Genomic DNA, 22,800 nt, shown 5'->3' on the forward strand with positions numbered 1-22,800 from the left:
GCAGTACATTGGTTTCACATTTAGTTGTTTAAGGGCATCAAAGACATCATAGCTACTTTACCAAGAGCTTAGCTCATTCACACTCACACATTCACACTCACACATTCACACATTTAATACCCAATATATTTTGTACATATGCAATAAGTTTTTATATTCAATAACTTGTTAGAACTTCTAGCACTGCTCTATTAACAACATTTCATTCAGAATTTGGAAATAGTCTTTATGTTTTTGTCTTGCAATTTTATTAAAGGCAAGTCACTTCATTCGGTGGCCTCAGTCATCCAAGTACAGGCCAAGATTACACTGCAATAAATCAAGAATTAAAACTGACTACTTAAGTACTCCGGTAGCATCATTTCTTTAGCTCAAATCACATACAAAATGTCACTTGACCTGTCAGAAAAATAGTACTCATGCATATTAACGTAAACAAACTGCAAGGCAGAATTGATGTTCCAACAGCCGTAATATTGAGCATTACGACCCCTCTTTTTTTTCCGTAAAAGAAATAATACATTTCTCCCATTCCCATTTATTCAGATATAGCTTTACAAAAACAGCGAGCATTACAGAATACTATCAAATAGAGGTTATTTTTATACATGTGTATCCAGAATAAGCTCTGTGGGCAATATTAGAATCACTGATGAATAATTAATCGCTAAAATCAATCCAATGTATTAACCCTTAAATGCACAGGGATTTCACCAAACATGATCACATACTTGGGTTTTTAGAGAGACGGCACGTACATCTATCATAATGGATCCACAAAATGCCCAGATAGTGCACAATATTCAAAACTGAGTGCAAGGAGTTTGCACCTTTTCTCATGAAGAAGATCAGTGATATTAGAATGGCCTCATGTTGCACTGAGGTCAGACTGCACCCATCACAAAAACCTCATTAGTCACTATGTCTGATTTTGAGGAAATTGATGGCAAAGCCCTGGAAGAAATAGTCCAGCATCTTAAAACTTCAACCTGCTGTCTTGACACGCTCCCCACTCCATTTTTCACAAATGTGTTTAACTGTCTGGAAAATGATCTGAGAGAAATAGTCAATGTGTCACTCCTTTCAGGCACATGTCCGAAGTCCCTGAAAACTGCAGTTGTCCAACCCCTTCCTAAAAAGAACAATTGAACAACTACAGACCCATTTTAAATCATCCTTTCATAGGCAAAATCATTGAAAAGTTTGTTTTCAATCAGCTGAACGAATTCTTAACCTCGAATGGCTACTTGGATATTTCCAGTCTGGTTTCCGACCGCGTCATAGCACAGAGATGGTGCTCATAAAGATCCTAAATGACATTCGGCTAAATACTGATTTAGGCAAAATATCTGTGCAGGTGTTATCAGATCTCAGTGCTGCTTTTGACACAACATTATCCTGGACAGATTGGAAAACTGGGTTTGGCTCATTGGGACGGTCCTAGGCTGGTTCTGGTCATATCTTGAGGGGAGGGGTTACTATGTGAACATGGGTAACTATGAATCTGAGTGGACATCCATGACGTGCGGAGTCCCACATGGCTCAATTCTTGCACGCTCCTGTTCAACCTGTATATGCTCCCACTAGGCCAAATTATGCGTACCATAGCTATGCAGACGCTATCCAGATCTATCTAGCCCTATCGCCAAATGACTACAGCCCCATAGACTCGCCGTGCCAGTGCATCCATGAAATTAACAGTTGGATGTGCCGACTGGTGTGATTTTGGAGTCAGACCTTAGTTTCAGTAGTCACATCTCAGCAATAACTAAATCAGCCTGCTATCGTCTCAAAAATTTAGCTAGAATTAGATGCTTTGTATCAAGACTTAAAGAAACCTGTCCATGCATTGATCACCAGTAGGGTAGATGGATCCTAACCGGCCTTCCCAAAAAGACCATTAGACCCATGCAGATCATTCAGAATGCCGCTGCCAGGATTCTCACCCAAACCCAAAAACATCAGAGTATATTATTCCAGTCCTCAAGTCTTTACACTGGCTTCCATTTACATTAAGAATACATTTTAAAGCACTCGTTTATAAATCGCCCAATAGCCTAGGACCTGAATACATTTCAGATATGCTTGTTGAATATAAACACAGCAGACATCTCAGATCATTAGGATCAAGTCAGTTAGACATACAGAGGGTTCTCTCAAAACAAGGTGAGACAGCGTTTAGCTATTATGCCACCCGCAGCTGGCACCAGCTTCCAGAAGAGGTTAGATGTGCCCCAACAGTAGCCACATTTACATCCAGACCGAAAACACATCTGTGCATTTACTGACCGAGCACTGCGCTGCACTTATTGAGTTCACTGAATCGTTTTGCTTTTGTCTTTCTCTCACTTTAATTATTAATTAAGAATAGATGAAACATTATAATGTCTGATGCCGTGGCTGTGAAATGGGATGTTGTGCATTTGCACTTTGCATTGCCATTGTGTAGGACATGTGCTATATAAATACACTAGCCTTGCCATATTTTGATGTTTTATTTTTCATCACTATAAACCTGAGGTTTGGGTTTAAGGGTTAAACGAATAGATTGATCAAAGTGTACAATTTATGGCAAAAGATATGTAAGCACAGCGTAGTTCTAGCGGGAAGACTAGCAGCTGTACATCATCGCACCATTAGCTGGGTAACTCTTAGCCAATCACATGTAAGCCGTTGCTTTATAAGTCTGATCACATTGCTACAACCTCCTCCACCCCAGCACCACCTGTTGAGTCCCATCCTGCATGGGGGTAGACTCCTCGCCCCTGCCTCCTACCTCCAGCAGGATATGACGGTTCCGAGTACAACTTCTTCGTACCGCCAGACGGGGCTTACGCCAAAGAGAGAGACATTACATTTCTGTTTTATACTCATCAAATAAATGTCATCTTAAATTAAAAAAAAAACATCTTTGCACACTTTTTTTAACTACTGCTTTTAAATCTAGTCACAGTGATGCATAGATATGGTTGTGTTTAGATAACGGTGTCTTAACTGTTTATCTGTACTGTTTAACTTAAAAATAAAATTCAAAAAATGACTAATTAGTGTAAATGCAATAAATAAATCTATATGTTTATTTTGGGTTTGCTTTGGACCTTCAGTGTGTTATCTTGTTGAGGAAGATGACTGACAAACTGTGTGATGCTATTTTTCACATTCTGTAAATAGCAAAGCCTGATACAGCTAAACAGCACACTGAGTGCACCTCAAAGCACTTTAGTGCATCCTGCAACATCACACATGAAAACACACACAAAATTAGCTTTGTGAATTTGAAATCAGCCATTAAAACACGTACCTGACTCAGTGTGACTGTGAGGTGTGACAACATCTACAAATAGAACAAAGATAAATGAATCAAGCATACGTTCTGTTGACAATAGCTGTGTCACTTCCTAAATCTTATACATGCCGTGTCTCTCGCTCAGTCTGACAGTTGTGTCTCTCTCCAGGACAGATAAACAGCTCTCCTCTGTTGATGGAGATGAGGGTTTTTCTGCTCCCTCTATCAGGTAAAACACTTAATAAATGAAGCATTATGTTGTTTGATGATGTGGCTGTGTAATGGGATGTTTTGCACTCTTTGGTGCATTTATAATAATTACATAATTACATTGAGATTTATTTGAACTGGTCAGTTTACACTGCTTCTAGTCAATTGATTTGGCAAATGAATTAATATGCAGACTTTTTTGTAAATGTGTTGAACTGACTAAAGCCTGCAGTTTTATTTTGATCTTTGAATTGATTTCATGTTTCAGCGGGAGAATGTTTCAATTGAATATTTTTAATCAAGACAAAAATGTATTTCAATTTAAAAGATATTTAAATAGTTAAAAGATATAGCTGAGGATAACAGTTTTATCTATGAGGGAGGATTGTATTGTTTCAGATAAGCTTTTATCGTAATCAACTAATTTGTAAGATCCTTTTGAACTCCTGAAATACACCCAGATGTGGCCAAAACCTTAAAAACATGGCCTAAGTTATTAAATATTATTGAACATTTAATTCTGTTCAATGACAGTGATTAAATGTTATTTCTTGGGTTTTGATCAGTTAAGGCTAAACAGTGACAATTTGCAAAAATAACCAAAATTGCAAATATTTGAAATGTATTTTTTTTTCCTCCGATATATGTGCTAATCTGATAAAATCATCAAAAATAATTCATTAAACAGGATTTAACAGCATTAAATAATAATAAAAAAATGTTTTTTAGAGTAATGCATAAATTACATAAAAATAAACTGCTGAATTACCAAAAATAACTTATTTAGTATTTTGCACACATTTACTAGATCTTGCACAGAAACAGTAAATAAATCTTTTTTATTTGTTTTCTAGAAGTCAGCAAATTTTTTTACAAAATACAAAATTAAACTTCAGAAACTGACTATTTTTAATCAAGACAAAAATGTATTTCAATTGAAAAGATATTTAAATAGTTAAAAAAGTGTGTATGTGTGTGTGTGCGTGTGAGTGTATGTGTCTGTGGGTGTGTGCGTGTGTGTGTGTGTGTGTGTGTGTGTGTGTGAGTGTATGTGTCTGTGGGTGTGTGCGTGTGTGTGTGTGTGTGTGTGTGAGAGAGTGTATGTGTCTGTGGGTGTGTGCGTGTGTGTGTGTGTGTGTGTGTGTGTGTGTGTGAGAGAGAGTGTATGTGTCTGTGGGTGTGTGCGTGTGTGTGTGTGTGTGTGTGTGTGTGTGCGTGTGAGTGTATGTGTCTGTGGGTGTGTGCGTGTGTGTGTGTGTGTGTGTGTGAGAGAGTGTATGTGTCTGTGGGTGTGTGCGTGTGTGTGTGTGTGTGTGTGTGTGTGTGAGAGAGTGTATGTGTCTGTGGGTGTGTGCGTGTATGTATATATGCGTGTGTGTGTGTGTGTGTGTGTGTGTGTGTGTGTGAGAGAGTGTATGTTTCTGTGGGTGTGTGCGTGTATGTATATGCGTGTGTGTGTGTGTGTGTGTGTGTGTGTGTGTGTGTGTGTGTGTGTGTGTGTGAGAGAGAGTGTATGTGTCTGTGGGTGTGTGCGTGTGTGTGTGTGTGTGTGTGTGTGTGTGTGTGAGAGAGTGTATGTTTCTGTGGGTGTGTGCGTGTATGTATATGCGTGTGTGTGTGTGTGTGTGTGTGTGTGTGTGTGTGTGTGTGTGTGTGTGTGTGTGTGTGTGTGTATGTATCACTTTGTGGGGACCAAATGTCCCCATAAGGCTAGTAAAACCGAAATGTTTGACCTTGTGGGGACATTTTGTGGGTCCCCATGAGGAAAACAGCTTATAAATCATACTAAATTATGTTTTTGAAAATGTAAAAATGCAGAAAGTTTTCTGTGAGGGTTAGGTTTAGGTGTAGGGTTAGGTTTAGGGATAGAATATAAAGTTTGTACAGTATGAAAACCATTATGTCTATGGAAAGTCCCCATAAAACATGGAAACACAACATGTGTGTGTGTGTGTGTGTGTGAGAGAGAGAGTGTATGTGTCTGTGGGTGTGTGTGTATCAGAGTTTCCGCTAGAAAAAAATGGTGCCGGTCACTTGGTTTCGTTTTACGGACATTTTGATGATATGCCGGTCAAATATATCGCCTCTTAATTAGTCAAGTTGAGGAAAACTGGAGGCAGTCTATGTAACTTAAAAAATGACATAATCAGGCCGTATAGAATGCAACATATTATTATTAGCTTAACTTTCAAATAGACGAAAAAAAAACATGAACGTCCGATTGGCGTCAATCAACGCCAATTGTTTTTTACTGTGGTTTCACACACATTCACTTTTTGAAACATTGAGGCACGGATGTACCTAATACAAATAAATAAAACATCTCCAGTTAACTAGCAGATCATTCATTTAGTCCGTTATTAAATAAGAGATCTAGCGCTAAAATCTGTTGTTTTTGAAATCAAGCTGAGCGCTCGTGTCCGCTGCTGTCAGTTGCATGGACGACGCGCTGCGCGAGTTGCGCAATCTTCACTAGGACGCGCGTTTCAATCTATCGCCGTTGCGGAGACTCTCTATTAATTCCGGTGAAATCACAAAATAAAATGCACACAAACGTGTCCCTGCTTGATATAGACTGTAACCATGCACTGATGAACATAGGCTATTCAGTTTTGATGATAGAGAAAAAAACTGCACGAATGCGCGGATTAGAAGCACTGATCTATCTATAATGAGATGTTCCTGATTCACCATCGTCTGGCCTCTGAAAAAAGCTTTTAAAGCTAGTCTGCCTGGGCCTGGCCATATTTGAAACGTCTCACTCAATCGTTCGTTGTTTAGGTCTATATTGCAGCCGTTTTAGGCGTGCGCTTTATTTGAAATGCAGCATGCGATGTTGTTTCATAACTTTCAAACGATAGAGCCTGTTCCTTTATAACATAGCAAGAGATCGGTGTATTTTTGCTTTATACATTTTAGGCTTATTCTCAAATTCAGATTGTGTTAGGGGGACGGGATTATTAGGCAATTTTAATCGGACAATTTGACCGGAGAGATTTAATTTTGTCGGACATTTAATTTTTTTTACCGGCCAATGTCCGGTAATTACCGGACAACGGAAACCCTGGTGTGTGTGTGTGTGTGTGTGTGTGTGTGTGTGTGTGTGTGTGTGTGTGTGTGTGTGTGTGTGTGTGTGTGTGTGTGTGAGTGTATGCGTCTGTGGGTGTGTGTGTGTGTGTGCATGTGTGTGTGTGTGTGAGAGTGTATGCGTCTGTGGGTGTGTGTGTGTGTGTGTGTGTGTGTGTGTGTGTGTGAGAGTGTGTGTGTGTGTGTGAGTGTATGCGTCTGTGGGTGTGTGTGTGTGTGTGTGTGTGTGTGTGTGTGAGAGTGTATGCGTCTGTGGGTGTGTGTGTGTGTGTGTGTGTGTGTGTGTGTGTGAGAGAGTGTATGCGTCTGTGGGTGTGTGCGTGTGTGTGAGAGTGTATGTGTGTGTGTGTGTGTGTGTGTGTGTGTGTGTATGTGTGTGTGTGTGTGTGTGTGTGTGTGTGAGAGAGAATGTATGCGTCTGTTGGTGTGTCCGCGTGTGTGTGTGTGCATGTGTGCATGTGTGTGTGTGTGAGTGTGTGTGAGATTGTATGTGTGTGTGTGAGAGTGTATGTGTGGGTGTGTGTGTATGTATGCGTGTGGGTGTGTGAGAGTGTATATGTGTGTGTGTGTGTGTGTGTGTGTGTGTGTGGTGTGTGTGCGTGTTTGTGTGTGTGTGTGTATGTGTGTGTGTGTGCATGTTTATGTGGTTTACGAGGACATTTTTTAGGTTACAAACTGGTAATTATAAGGTTATTATGCTATAAATGTGATTTATCAGGACATTTCTAGTGTCTCCATAATTCAAATCGCTTAAAAAAAAACATACTAAACAATATTTTATTGAAAATGTAGAAATACATTTGTAGTAGTGTTTTGTGAGGTTTAGAGGACAGAATCTATAGTTTGTATAGTATAAAAATCAGTATGTCTATGAAGAGTCCTCATAAGGCATCATAACAATAATGCTTTATTATTATTGATTTAATTATTTTTTAATAATAAATCTTAGTAAGATAGTACTAAGTACTAATAAGATAGTATGAAGGATCTGTAAATCTATATTACACACAATGTTGTTTATATCTGGTGATTGGTAAGACTGTGGGCATTTGAGGTATTAGTGAAGCCAAAAATGTAATTTGGCAGATCGCATAAACCGATCGTTCATGTCACAAAAGACACGCGGCTCCTTTAAGACTTCAGAGGCACTGGCATTCATTACGGAGTGTTCCCTCATTAAAGTTCAATCAGCAATAAGTCAAAAACGAACTATTAATTCAATAATCCAACTAAAGTCAGGGAAATAATAATTATTTATACAATATTAAGATACCAATATATAATGGATTAAATAGAAATAACAATAGAAATAAAATAAGGAATATTAATAATTATACGAAGTAATGAACCAATAACCAAAAATGTCACATTAAGTTGAATTGCACCTATGGGTCTTCAGTTTGACACTAAGCTTATTTAATAAGCTAAGTGTCAAATGGAGTGGTGGTGGTGTAGTGGTCTAAAGCACATAACTGGTAATCAGAAGGTTGCTGGTTTGATCCCCACAGCCACCACCATTGTGTCCTTGAGCAAAACACTTAACTCCAGGTTGCTCCGGCGGATTGTCCCTGTAATAAGTGCACTGTAAGTCGCTTTGGATAAAAGTGTCTGCCAAATGCATAAATGTAAATGTAATAAGCCTTTTGGTGTTCATACTCTTTTAATTCTTTATTTTTTATTATTAATTCTGGTAATTATTTGCATTAGAACGCACATAGGCTCCGTTTGATCTCAGAGCATTTCTAGAGAGAAAAAAATTTGCAACTGCAGCTCTATCGGGGGTTGTACTTGCTTGTTTTGATGGTAACACTTTAAAATACGGATGCATTAATATGCATTAATTAATGCTTAACTAATGCACAGATAATATTGAGTTAATATATGACTCCTGGTTAACTAACCATTAATTAATGATTGCCAAATCAGCAACAAAATAAAGAGTCTGAATTGCTATTAATTAAATGAACTCATGAATTTGCAGTGATAATGCAGTAATTAAGCATGTATTAATGCATATTAGCGCATATTAATATTAAGCACATTAATTAACACTATTAGTTCATATAATGAGTAGTTAGGGAATTAATCCACGATTACACATTTAATTAATAGCAATTCATATATGACTTAATATATTAATCAGACAGACTCTTTATTAGTTGCTGATGTTTCAATCATTAATTAATGGTTAGTTAATCATGAGTCATATATTAACTCAATATTATCTGTGCATTAGTTAAGCATTAATTAATCCTTATTAATGCACCCATATTGTAAAGTGTTACCATTTTGATTATTGGGGGACTTTTTTAAATCAACAGAACACAAATGAAGATTTTTAGAAGAATATCTAATCTCTGTAGGTCCATACAATGCAAGTGAATGGTGACCAGAACTTCGAAGCTCTTAAAAGCACATAAAGGCAGCATAGAAGTAATCAATACGACTCCAGTGGTTAAATCTCCACTTTCACTTCCACATTCTTCTTCTTTTGTTTTTTGGCGATTCACTATCTTTGTGCATATGTTTGGGGCTGGTCAAAGGTGGAGATTTATAGAAAAAAAGGACTTAAATATTGATCTGTTTCTCACCCACACTTATGATATCTCTTATGAAGACATGGATTAAACCACTGGAGTCGTATGGATTACTTTCATGTTTCCTGTATGTGATTTTTGGACCTACAAAGTTCTAGCCACCATGCACTTGCGTTATATGGACCTACAGAGCAGAAATATTCATCTAAAAATATTTGTTTGTGTTCAGTAGAAGAAAGTCATACACTTCCAAGATTACAATTTTTATTTTTGGATGAACAATCCCTTTAATATTTTACTATATAGATATACTGTATGTCATGATCCAGTTTCCTTATTCTTGTCAAGCTCCAGAATAAATAATAATATGACAATAAAACATAATTGTAAGGGATATTTACAGGTAGTTACTGTATACTTTAAATTACAGCAATATACCTCAGCTACAAATTACAGTAATCAGTAAATTACTGTACACAACAATTGCAGTAGCTTACCATTATAGGGTTTTTACAGTAACTATCTGGTAACAGTGCTGCCAGTATTTTACTGTATAAAAACCCTGGTAAGATCTAACAGTGTAAAAGGGGAAATGATCGGGATTGGTATCGACATCGGCCGATCAGGTGACTAGAAGATCGGAGATTGTATCGGCTGTAAAAATCCTGATCAGAGCATCCCTAAAGCGTATAAGCTAGACAAGATAACAAGTGAAACAAACCTGATAGTAAATTTGCCTTTTTCTTCCTTTTTATCACAGTGCTGTTGGCTTTCATAAGGGAAAATGAAGGACAAATAACAGGTAAAAGCACAATTTTCACATTATCAAATCAGAATCAGAATGAGCTTTATTGCCAACTGTCCTTACACATACAAGGAATTTGACTTGGTGACAGAAGCTTCCAGTGCACAATCTTTTAGTACACAAATGAGAGCACACTGTTCCCTTAAGATGGAGTGCGTACTCCAGGTAGGGAAGGAGGTATTGCCCCAAGTGAAGGAGTTCAAGTACCTCAGAGTCTTGTTCACGAGTGAGGGGACAATGGAGCGGGAGGTTGGCCGGAGAATCGGGGCAGCGGGGGCGGTATTGCACTCGCTCTATCGCACCGTTGTCACGAAAAGAGAGCTGAGCCAGAAGGCAAAGCTCTCGATCTACTGGTCAATTTTCGTACCTACCCTCACCTATGGTCATGAAGGCTGGGTCATGACCGAAAGGACTAGGTCGCGAGAACAAGCGGCCGAAATGGGCTTCCTCAGAAGGGTGGCGGGCTTCTCCCTTAGAGATAGGGTGAGGAGCTCAGTCATACATGAGGAACTCGGAGTAGAGCCGCTGCTCCTTTGCGTCGAAAGGAGTCAGTTGAGGTGGTTTGGGCATCTGGTAAGGATGCCCCCTGACCGCCTCCCCAGGGAGTTGTTTAAGGCAAGTCAGCTGGGAGGAGGCCTCGGGGAAGACCCAGGATTAGGTGGAGAGATTACATCTCCACACTGGCCTGGGAACGCCTCGGGGTCCCCCAGTCAGAGCTGGTTAATGTGGCTCGGGATAGGGAAGTTTGGGGCCCCCTGCTGGAGCAGCTGCCCCCACGACCCGACTTCGGATAAGCAGTTGAAGATGGATGGATGGATGTTCCCTTAAGACTCGGTACACTTGACAGTGTGTGCTAAATGCATATGGGGAGTGTTCTTCCACACAACCTAGTTGAAACCTCTCTACAATAACGGCAATATTCTAATATTGGTTATGGTGTTTTGAGCCCCGCCCTTTTAGGCACGAAGCTGTCCGCTATAAAAGCAGGCGCGCGAATGCCATTCTTCAGAATTTTCTTCCTTCAAGACAGCGATTCATTTCTCATCTAAAAGCCCTCTACTGCCTCACCTTCGACTACACGAGTCAGCAGGTGGGATCTTCACGGCATTAAGAAAACTCTCCACATCCCTGCAGTGCTCCGGTGAACAACACTCCGCCTCTCTGCTTGGTGCTTGATATAAAAAGAGTCGGTTACTATTCGTGTCCTTTCAAAGATGTCGTTTCGTAAGTGTTCCTTGTGCGAGAGGTACATCCCGCCATCAGGTCATCATGAGAGCTACATTCTCTGTCTGGGCCATGCCCACGCAGAGTCAGCTCTCATGGAGACAGACTTCCCTCACTGCGAAGGCATGAGCCTCAAGACGCTGCACTCGCAAATCACAATCATTCTGAGGGATGATCCAGCCTCACGTGCCCTCCCACCCGCCTCTTCTGTGATATCCGAGGGATCACACGAGAACGCATGGCAGGGCCGTGAGGTCAAGCAGGATGAATTTGAGGTGGACCTCGTGCCAGCACATCTCCCGTGAGCCCCTCAATCTCCATGCAATGCATCTATGCCAATAAATTATATCGAGTTTGACGAGTTCCGGACTTCCACAGGAGCACACAGCCTTGTCTCGTTTGGTGGTTCTAACGCTAGCGCTGTCTCTGACAGGATATGACGGTTCCGAGTACAACTTCTTCGGACCGCCAGACGGGGCTTACGCCAATGAGAGCCATTACATTTCTGTTTTATATTCATCAAATAAATCCAATCTTAAGTTTCACTCAAGTCTGCGAGTCTTCCTGACAAAACTGTAATTGAGTTATAAGCGTACCAATGCTCAGTGGATCACCACCCTTGCCGGTGCCTAAATTCATGTTCACAATATACTGATTCCCGACATAGGGAGCAAGGGAGCTGATTGAGACACCCAATAAATCAGACAAGTCTTTCACTTGAAATAAGGCAAGTTTTGTTTACTTACAGTAGAGGTTCATGAAACTTCAGTCACTTGTTCATATGTCGCATGTATCGCAATGTAACGGCAAAACAACAAGCATTAAATCAGTTTTTACATCTGATTAAAGATGCACATTATCTTCCCAATGTTTTGTAATAGTCTAAAGAACATTTTAATTTCAATAAAACATTAGAGTATATATATTAACATAAACATATGTACGTATAGAGTATGTGTATTTATAGTCATTCTATTTGGTACAATATTAATTTTAAGAGGTGCAAACAGTACCAACATACATTATACATAGGCCTACCTTAGGTTTTCAACTATCGATCTTTCATGATGTGGCTCTCTCATAGTTTTGTTGTCTCTCTCTCCTTTCTCTTAGTTTCTCATTTCCCAAACTTCCCAAGGGTGTATGTTGGAGACGATATTTCTCTGACATGTAATGGCAACGGTGAACCGATAAAATGGTATATTAACAATGCTCATTTACCAATTCACCAAGATTCATTAATGCATTTGACTGCGTTAACACCAGCAAATAATGGAGAGTACAAATGTGAGAGGAATGGAGTCCCGAGTGATGTGTACCAGCTAACAGTTTTGGGTATGAACTGTATTCTTGGGGCTTGCTTGAGGACTACTCATTCAGACAAGTGTTATTAAGTCATGAAAACAAATGATGGTCCCCACAACCGATGTCAGAAAACGGATGTATTTCTGTGATTTTTATTGTCATTTTGGTTCAGGGCTGGACTGGGAAGACAAATCGGCCTGGGATTTTACATAACAACTGGCCCAAAAGTCGAAGGGGGGGGGGGGGTGTCGCCGCACTGCGCCAATGTGTGGGCTGTTCTGCATAACGCAGCGGCTCATTTTTGCTTATTGTGGCCCATTCGGACCATTTTGCGGCCAACCCACGCTCGGTTCTCCCGATGGCCAGCCATGTTAAACTAAAATTATACATTATAAATTCTGCATCTATATACTGATTGTCATTGTCCCATGTCTGCCAAACATGTTCAGTGGTGCAAACATCATCTGCAGCCTAAAACTGAACTTTAGTTCAGATTTTAGGATTGAATGTTTTATAAGATGCTCCCTTGCTCCCTAATTAGTGAACGACTTAACCTCCAGTGTGCTGTCTGTCTGCACTGGTCTCAGAACAGTTTGAAATGCATCTTATTTTCATCCTAACTCCATATAAAGCTTGTAGATGAACCCATTGATTCTCAATGATAATGCACAGTAAATATAGTGTTTCTAAGCCAAAGTACACATTAGTGTACATTGTGTTTAGCAGCGTGGCATTTCATGATAAATTGCTCAAATTTTAAAAACGGCATCTCGGATGAAACGAGACACTCTAATCTTTTGACTCAAACAGGATTCAATGTAAAAACCAGATGTAGTTATGTTGGCGGTTCTCCCAAAAACAAACTCCGCTATGGTTGGCACCATGTTGTTTTGTCATCGAAAGCTTAACCCTTTAATGACAGCACAGAGTCTCCTGAACTGAGATCAGTTGATTTAAATGAATTCAAATGATGCGTCGCATATTGTACAATGTCCACGCATGTGTACGCGGGGTCCCACGCGGTTAATTAAACAATAGTGAAAAGCACTCATCTGAATGAATGTCCATGCAACCTCTACTCTTCTATAAACGTTATCTCTTTCTCGTTTTGGTTTTCACAATCTCTGACTTTCCCTCCCATGCAGAATTGGAGCCCCATGCACAGCTCTCTTTATCTGCAGGAGGTGTTGTGATTGCTAAAGGTGAAGGGAGAACTCTAGTACTGCATGTAGATGATGAACTGAAAGGGTGGGCGTGTTTTGCATCAAGGTTTGGGGGTTCTGGCTTCAAGCTAGGCATGGATCCCGACAAAGAGACGCAGAGGGGTTTCATTTTCGCAGAACTGAAAGAGGCCAAAAGAGCCTCCTTCTGGTGCCTGAATCGGAAAACCAAACATCGAAGCAATGCAGTCACGCTGAAAATGACAGGTGATAACTTTTTAAGTCTGTTTAACCAGGGTTTGCCATGTTAACATTACACAGACTATTCCTGTAAGGAGGTGGAATCTAACCTGTATATTGGGTCTGTTTCAGAGAGCAAAGTGATGTTGGAGCCTCCAGCCACACCTGCGATGGAAGGGCAGACAATTGCTCTCAGGTGTGTGGTGTGGGGAGGGGGAAAGGTCGAACATGCTGTCTTCTATTTTAATGGAACTGAACTTGAAGAAAAAAATGATGACACTTACACCATCACCCACGCCGCACAAAAAAATAATGGGCAGTACAGCTGTCAGGCCACCTACAGGTACAGCCACATCCATCGACAAGCCGCACAGCAGAAAGGCAGTTCTGATCAACAGGAGTTAAAAGTCATAGGTAAACACTACGACACCTGCTCCATCTCAAACTACCCAAAAACACCATCGAAATGAATGTTACACGTTCAGCTCAACTGACAGCATTTGTGGCATTATATTGAATAATACAGAAATAAATTGAGACTTCCCACTTTTCTATTTACAGAAGTCAATGGGGGTCAATCCGTAAACATTCAAATACTCACGGTTTCAAAAGTATCCACACAAGACGTAAACAACATGTGTGTTAACATGACTGTTTTACAACTTTGTTGCCATGACAGTCATCCTGCAGTAAATCCTAAAGTTTAAATTCCCATGCCATTGTAAGTGCCTCACTGTAACCTCGATTTTTTTAAAACCTGTCACAAACGTTGTCGATGAGCTAAACTTGCATTGAACCTGGAATATTCCTTTGAATGTTTTTCTTGTGTTCATTAGTGAAAAACTGCAGATAACATGCCTTCGTTATAAGTGTGTGTTTGTTTGTGTGTGTGCGTGTATGTTTGTGCTTGTGTGTGTGTGCGTGTGTGTTTGTGTGTGTGCGTGTGTGTTTGTGTGTGTGTGTGTGCCTGTGTGTGTGTGTGTGCGTGTTTCTGTTTGTGTGTGCGTGTGTGTTTGTGCATGTGCATGTGTGTGTGCATGTGTGTGTGTGTGTGTTTTGTATAGGTGGCCCTCCAGTTCCATCAGTGTCCCTGATATCCAGTAATTTTCTGCATTGTCATTGCAATCTGTGTCATGCCAACTGTACAACATACTACTGGTATCACACACCATTTGATAAATCAAATATACGCTCAAGACTGAAATCTGAATTCAGCCAGAATCTTACCATAACTGAAGAAGGATTGTACAGCTGCCGAGTCAAATGCGAAAACGGTTTTTCATGTTTCAGCAAGGCTTACAGCAACAACAAAGGTACTCTCTCACACACACACACACAGACACACACACACACACACACACACTCACACACACACACACACACACACACACACACACACACGTTGTGTTTCCATGTTTTATGGGGACTTTCCATAGACATAATGGTTTTTATACTGTACAAACTTTATATTCTATCCCCTAAACCTAACCCTACCCCTAAACCTAACCCTCACAGAAAACTTTCTGCATTTTTACATTTTCAAAAAACATAATTTAGTATGATTTATAAGCTGTTTTCCTCATGGGGACCGACAAAATGTCCCCACAAGGTCAAACATTTCGGGTTTTACTATCCTTATGGGGACATTTGGTCCCCACAAAGTGATAAATACACGCTCACACACACACACACACACACACACACACACACACACACACACACACACACACACACACACACACTCACACACACACACACTCGCAGACACACACACACACTCGCAGACACACACACACACACACGCGCAGACACACACACACACTCGCAGACACACACACACACACACACACACTTGCAGACACACACACACACACAAACACTTGCAGACACACACACACATCTCTACTATGCTCCCATAACAATTTCTCTTCATAATCTTTTTCGCATGATACAAGCAAAGATACCAAAAATAGACAGAAAAATCCAACTTTGAAGCTCATATAACACATTTCTGTACAAAACAATGAATATTAGCAGTTCAACAAACACATGAGCTGCACATTTCTGCTTCATAAGTCCTTGTGTCATTGACGTCAGTGTGAGTGCATTACTGTAAACTTGTGTTGTTTATTACAAACTCTTTTACACCCTTTCAGCATCTTTTCACACATACAAATGCTTCTCAGTGTCTGCTACACCCATAAACTTTCAAACGTCTAAAAATCAGCAGACATGTGCACGCAAAGATTATTTCACTGTTATGTGAGCATGTGTGGACTGTACTGATATATATATGGCTGTTTATTCAACGTTGAGCGCTTTCATGACCCAGGGATGTTTCTTGAAAACAAATCATTTTAAGCTTTTTTATTTTTGTAATATGGTCTCATCAAAATGGCCAATTTTTACAAGGCCTTAATAGTATCTTTTTGATACTTTTCAAATGCCTTATATGTGCAGATTTGATCATTTTAGCCTTGTCCCAGACCCAGACATTCAATATTAAAGTATGAAAATGCATTAGAAAATTACAAACGATTGCATTTAAAACATATAAACATAAATATTAATCATATTATTATGTATTATAAACAACAACAACAACAATCAGGAAAATATCGCATGTTCGCAGAATATTGTTATTGGCCATGATTTCCAATCAAGCTGTAACTTTGACAAATAATGCAAAAAGTGTAAAAAAAAAAAACAAACAAAAAAAAACAATTTTATTGTGTGCATTTAGGATTCATAAAAACCTGACAAATGTATCTGATATTTTATTTCAAAAACACGTCCTGTGATGCATGTAAATACACTATTGGACATTGTTAGTAGACAAATAACTAAAATAGTGAGTGTAAAGTATTTTAACGAGACTTTACAGTAATTACTAAACGTCCAAAGTGCTAAAAGTGCCCAATGTTGTAGAAACACCCATAAATGCACTAAACACTTCTGTAAGCACACTGCATTTTAACCATTGAAATTCACACTCTCTCTCTCTCTCTCTCTCTCTCTCTCTTTTATCAAAACCACTGTCAGCGGGTGGAGGCAAGATCATCATCGCGCTGATGGTGTTCCTGATTATTCTTGGTGTGACGATCATTGTGCTGGTTGTGCTAAAACGCAGACAACGCAGACGTGGAGAAAGTGGTAAACAGGCCATCGGAGGGGGTAAAGACGACAGAAAGAAGCAGGCAGGTGGAGATTATGAACAGATTAATCTTACCGATCAGGGAGTTTACGACACCCTGGGTGAGGCCAGCGCTCAAGACAAGGCTGAGGCGGGATACGAGCACCTAAAACGTCGGGAGGATGCAGTGTACCACACATTGGGAACCGGTGAGGGTCAAAGTCAGGGTCAAGGTGAGGGTCAGGGTGGGTATGAGGCCCTTAAGGGTGTCAAAGCTGAGGTGTACCACACACTGGGACCTGGCGAGGGTCAAAGTCAGGGTCAAGGTCAAGGTCAGGGTGGGTATGAGGCCCTTAAGGGTGTCAAAGCTGAGGTGTACCACACACTGGGACCTGGCGAGGGTCAAAGTCAGGGTCAAGGTCAAGGTCAGGGTGGGTATGAGGCCCTTAAGGGTGTCAAAGCTGAGGTGTACCACACACTGGGACCTGGCGAGGGTCAAAGTCAGGGTCAGGGTAAAGGTGAGGGTACAGGAAAAGCAGCTGGTTATGAGGTCACGTTAGATGAGGAAAATCCATATGAAGAACTGAAAGGCGAGAAGAAACAAACGACTAAAAAAAGTCAAGAGTAAAGGCTAGAGTATACTTGGTTTTCTGCGTGCCGTTTTGTCTCACGCATGGTCAAGCACTCAGTCTGCTCTTATGACCCTGAGCCCATTCGGACACATTGAACGACAGGGCCGACTGTCCGCGGATAGTCCGCCCGTACTGTGCCGATGAGGAACTTTGAGATGTACCGACATGCAGAAAACTGAAGTAGACTTTGGCCTTGAGAAAGGGAACTCATTGAGAGCAAAGAAAAGAAATCAGAGGAACAAAACAATTGTAGCAACATTTAAGTTACATCAAAATTCACTCCATTTACTTTCTATTACAATTCATCAATGCACATTATTCCAAAGAAAAACCTTTTTGTTCTCATAAAACTTTATTATCAGGGTAATTGTCGTAAAACTGAGCTTGAACAATGGCAGTGGGGATTTAGATATAAAAATAAATATTAAATTCTATTCTGAAAGTTGAACACAGTAGACTTGCATGAGCTGCAACACGCACATAAAGAGGACAAAGGATTTAAGTTTTATTTTATTGAAGAATTTTCTGCTTAATTGTTCATTAATGCAGCGCGTCCAGCTTCAGAAGTAGGACCATTCAAATTTAGATAAACAAAATTAACAATTACATTTTTTTTTTACCTAAGATTCAATAATAAATATAAATAGTTTATCTGACACATAAAAATACCTTAAACGTTTACACAGCCAATAAACTTTTAACAATTATTAAATGGCAATTCTGATTCTTTATCCTTAAATTAACCATTAGATAAACATTTAAAAACCTGGTTTAACCTGAAAAACAAACACACACACACACACACACACACACACACACACACACACACACACACACACACACACACTCACTTATACACAAACACACATTCACAAACACACAATTATACACAAACAGACACGTGCACACAAACGCACACACAGACAAACACACACAAACACACACATACACAATACACACACACGCGCACACACACGCATACACACACACGCACACACATACAAACACATACACAAACGCGCACACACACACTCATACACAAAAACACACAAACACACACACACATGCACACACACGCATACACAAGCACACACACAAACATACACATGCACACACATGCACACACACACACACACACAGGCATACACATGCACACACACGCACACACATACACACACTCACTCATACACAAAAACACACAAACACACACACACACACACACACATGCACACACACGCATACACAAGCACACACACAAACATACACACGCACACACACAAACACACACACAGGCATACACATGCACACACACGCACACACATACACACACACATACACAAACACACACACTCATACACAAACACACACACAAACACACACACACACACACACACACACACACACATACAAACACATACACAAACGCGCACACACACTCATACACAAAAACACACAAACATACACATGCACACACACGCATACACAAGCACACACACAAACATACACATGCACACACATGCACACACACACACACACACACACACACACACAGGCATACACATGCACACACACGCACACACACGCACACACTCACTTATACACAAACACACATTCACAAACGCACACACATACAAACACACACATACACACACATACACACACACACGCGCACACACACGCATACACACACACACGCAAACACATACAAACACATACACAAACGCGCACACACACTCATACACAAAAACACACAAACACACACACACACGCATACACAAGCACACACACAAACATACACACGCACACACATGCAGACACACAAACACACACAGGCATACACATGCACACACACGCACACACATACACACACACATACACAAACACACACACTCATACACACACACACAAACACACACACACATACACACAGGCATACACGTGCACACACACAAACACACACACACTCATACACAAACACATACACAAACACACACACACAAATAAACACACACAATCATACACAAACACACACACACACAAACACACACACTCATACACACACACACACACACACTCATACACAAACACACACACACTCATACACACACACAAACACACTCATACACAAACACACACACACACACACTCATACACAAACACACACACACTCATACACACTCATACACACACAAACACACTCATACACAAACACACACACACTCATACACACACACAAACACACTCACACACACTCATACACACACAAACACACTCATACACAAACACACACACACTCATACACACTCATACACACACAAACACACTCATACACAAACACACACACACTCATACACAAACACACACACACTCATACACACACACAAACACACACTCATACACACACTCATACACACACATGTTTATACAAAGACTCTCACATACACATACATAGCATTTATACTGTACAAACACTTATATTCTATACCCTAAACACTAACACCTACACCCTAAACACTAACACCTCACAGACAAACTTTCTGCATTTTTACATTTTCAAACACACATAATTTAGTATGCATTTATAAGCTGCTTTCCTCATGGGGACACACACACACATGTCCCCACAAGGTCAAACACATTCAGACTTATACTATCACTTATGGGGACATTTGGTCCCCACAAAGTGATAAATACACGCTCACACACACAAACACACTCACACACACTCATACACACACAAACACACTCATACACAAACACACACACACTCATACACACTCATACACACACAAACACACTCATACACAAACACACAAACACACTCATACACAAACACAAACACAAACACACACACACACACTCATACACATACACACACACACTCATACACAAACACACATACACACAAACATACTGAGTGGGTGTGCAAAACAACATTTTGTGCCCCGTGTATCTGTCAAGTGAGGGGAGGTGAGAGTCATCCATTATAAGTGTTTGGGGGTGATGTTGGTGGCCTTTAGTGAGCCGCAGGCGCCCCCCTTTACATGTGCCCCTATGCATTACATACATTGCATATATGGTTTTTGCGCCTCTGGATACCGGGTATTTTACCGTAAATGTATTTTTAGCAGATAACAGAAGTTATTTAGACATTGCCCCAGGAAAAGCCTTTGAAAATAATTCCCGCAATTACGTTTGCTGCCACAAGTGGCGCAGAAATGACGCATTTGAGCTTTAAAGAAAGCAACTAATACTAAATTAAGAAATAATCCGATAGCATGACAACTTAATGCACAGAAATTAGGATATAAAGCGGCATATACACACAAGCATTCCTCCTTTCAGAAACATTTCCCTGTTGTTACGAGAATTAAATAATAATAATAATAATAATAATAATACATCTGTAATTATGTACATAACATGACAAATACAGAAAGGAAGAAAGAACATTTTATGCACTAAATATGGAGAATTAATTTCTAGAAGAAATGTAAAGGCTATTATCTTCACACATAAAGCATCCAAACACAAAAACACAATGTTGAACACATTTAGGCAATTCCATGCAACACCATTACACAAAGAAAAACAGCAGTACTTTTCTACATGGGTGTGTATTTATTTAGCTTTGCGTTTACAGACTATGCTCTAAAATAATGCTAATAATTTATCTTTGCACTATATATATATATATATATATGCATATTATGCTTGCTATTGTTTTGTGAGACCAATATGAATAATTGTACTCATGCACAGTGTTGTTTTAAATGTTATTTTTATTCATGTTTTAATAAGTTTATTGTGTTGTATTATTATGCTAAAGCTTGTTCTGAATGTAAAATCTTGTTCTATAATGTTTTGAGGACGTGTACAAATAGGAGCGCAGCTTTATTATAAAATGGAATTTGAAATAATAAAGTATTTTATTCACTCAATTGTTTATTTTTTTATTTAAAATTATTATTATTAAAAATATTTTTAGCCTTTTTACTTTTTTATTTTTATTTTTTGTATTTTAACACTTTTTATTGTTTTATTATTATTATTATTATTAGCTTTTTTAAGATTTACAATTTTAAGTTTCATATCACAATTCCATCAAATTTATTGTCATTTTTAACTAAATTTAATTAAGTTAAATACAACTTAAAATATTTAGGATTCTTTATTAAAAAATTTAAAGATTACTCAAATAAATGTTATCAAATTTTTTAAATATTATTTTTATTATTACTTTTTAATTATTATATATTTAATTTTGTTATTGTTTTATTATTATTATTATTATTAGCTTTTTTAAGATTTACACATCTTATGTGTATATGTAGGTTTCTTTATTTTATTTTATTTTTAAAGTTTAATTTTGTAAATATTATTATTTTTATTATTATTTTATTATTATTATTATTAGCTTTTTTAAGATTTACCCATTTAAGTTTCACAACACAATTCCATCCAATTAATGTCATTTTTAACTAAATTTAATTAAGTTAAATACAACTTAAAATATGTAGGATTCTTTATTTTATTTTTTTAAGATTACTCAAATAAATGTTATCAAATTTTGTAAATAATATTATTATAATTTTATTATTATTATTACTTTTTTATTTTTATATTATTATTATTTTTATTGTTTTGTTATTGTTATTATTATTAGCTTTTTTAAGATTTACACATCTTATGTGTATATGTAGAGTTCTTTATTTTAATCAATTAAATTTTATTGAATTTGTAAATATTATTATTTGTATTATTTTATTATTATTATTTGTATAAACATTTTTTGTTTTGCAATGAAATTGTAGTTCCGTACATTTCCACTAGAGGGAAATCTGTGCCAATTAAAAATACACCATCAATGCCCAAGTTCACCACATGACCCAAAAATGATGATATCAATAATTTTCAGCTCCAATAATCCATGAGTTTTAACTGGAGAATTAATTTGAGTTCTTTTATAAAATTATAAACTTGACTCTGATAGAAATCGTGCATCACCCACCAGACATCTATTGGATGTCCGTTTTTAAACCCTCCAAAAATTGTCCCCATTCACTTCCATTGTAAGCAGGGGCGGAGCTAAGGGGTGGCCCATTGGTCACCACACTCGCAATTGCCGTTTTGGTCATTTTTTGTCACATCAAAAACCACCATATCCCGCCCCTAAACACC

The 22,800-nt window shown here is 38.8% G+C and overlaps 1 protein-coding gene across 1 annotated transcript; it reads left to right on the top strand.

Annotated features, from left to right (window-relative positions):
• Positions 1-3,453: 3,453 nt before the first annotated feature.
• LOC127635055 (uncharacterized) lies at positions 3,454-17,615 on the top strand. Its single transcript, XM_052114833.1, has 7 exons — positions 3,454-3,515; positions 9,881-9,922; positions 12,263-12,484; positions 13,600-13,881; positions 13,987-14,268; positions 14,919-15,167; positions 16,897-17,615. Exons 1-7 carry the CDS (start codon positions 3,482-3,484, stop codon positions 17,613-17,615), a joined length of 1,830 nt encoding a protein of 609 aa, XP_051970793.1. The 5' UTR covers positions 3,454-3,481.
• The last annotated feature ends 5,185 nt before the right edge of the window (positions 17,616-22,800 follow it).

Source organism: Xyrauchen texanus, chromosome 42 (assembly GCF_025860055.1).
Source record: "Xyrauchen texanus isolate HMW12.3.18 chromosome 42, RBS_HiC_50CHRs, whole genome shotgun sequence".
Lineage (NCBI taxonomy): Eukaryota > Metazoa > Chordata > Actinopteri > Cypriniformes > Catostomidae > Xyrauchen > Xyrauchen texanus.

Excerpts from the sequence above, each read along its gene's own strand:
- LOC127635055 (XM_052114833.1), top strand. The coding sequence starts at position 3,482 with ATGGAGATGAGGGTTTTTCTGCTCCCTCTATCAG. Across the intron at positions 3,516-9,880 it reads TTTTCTGCTCCCTCTATCAG|TGCTGTTGGCTTTCATAAGG; the intron begins GTAAAACACTTA and ends TTTTTATCACAG. Across the intron at positions 14,269-14,918 it reads ACAGGAGTTAAAAGTCATAG|GTGGCCCTCCAGTTCCATCA; the intron begins GTAAACACTACG and ends TGTTTTGTATAG.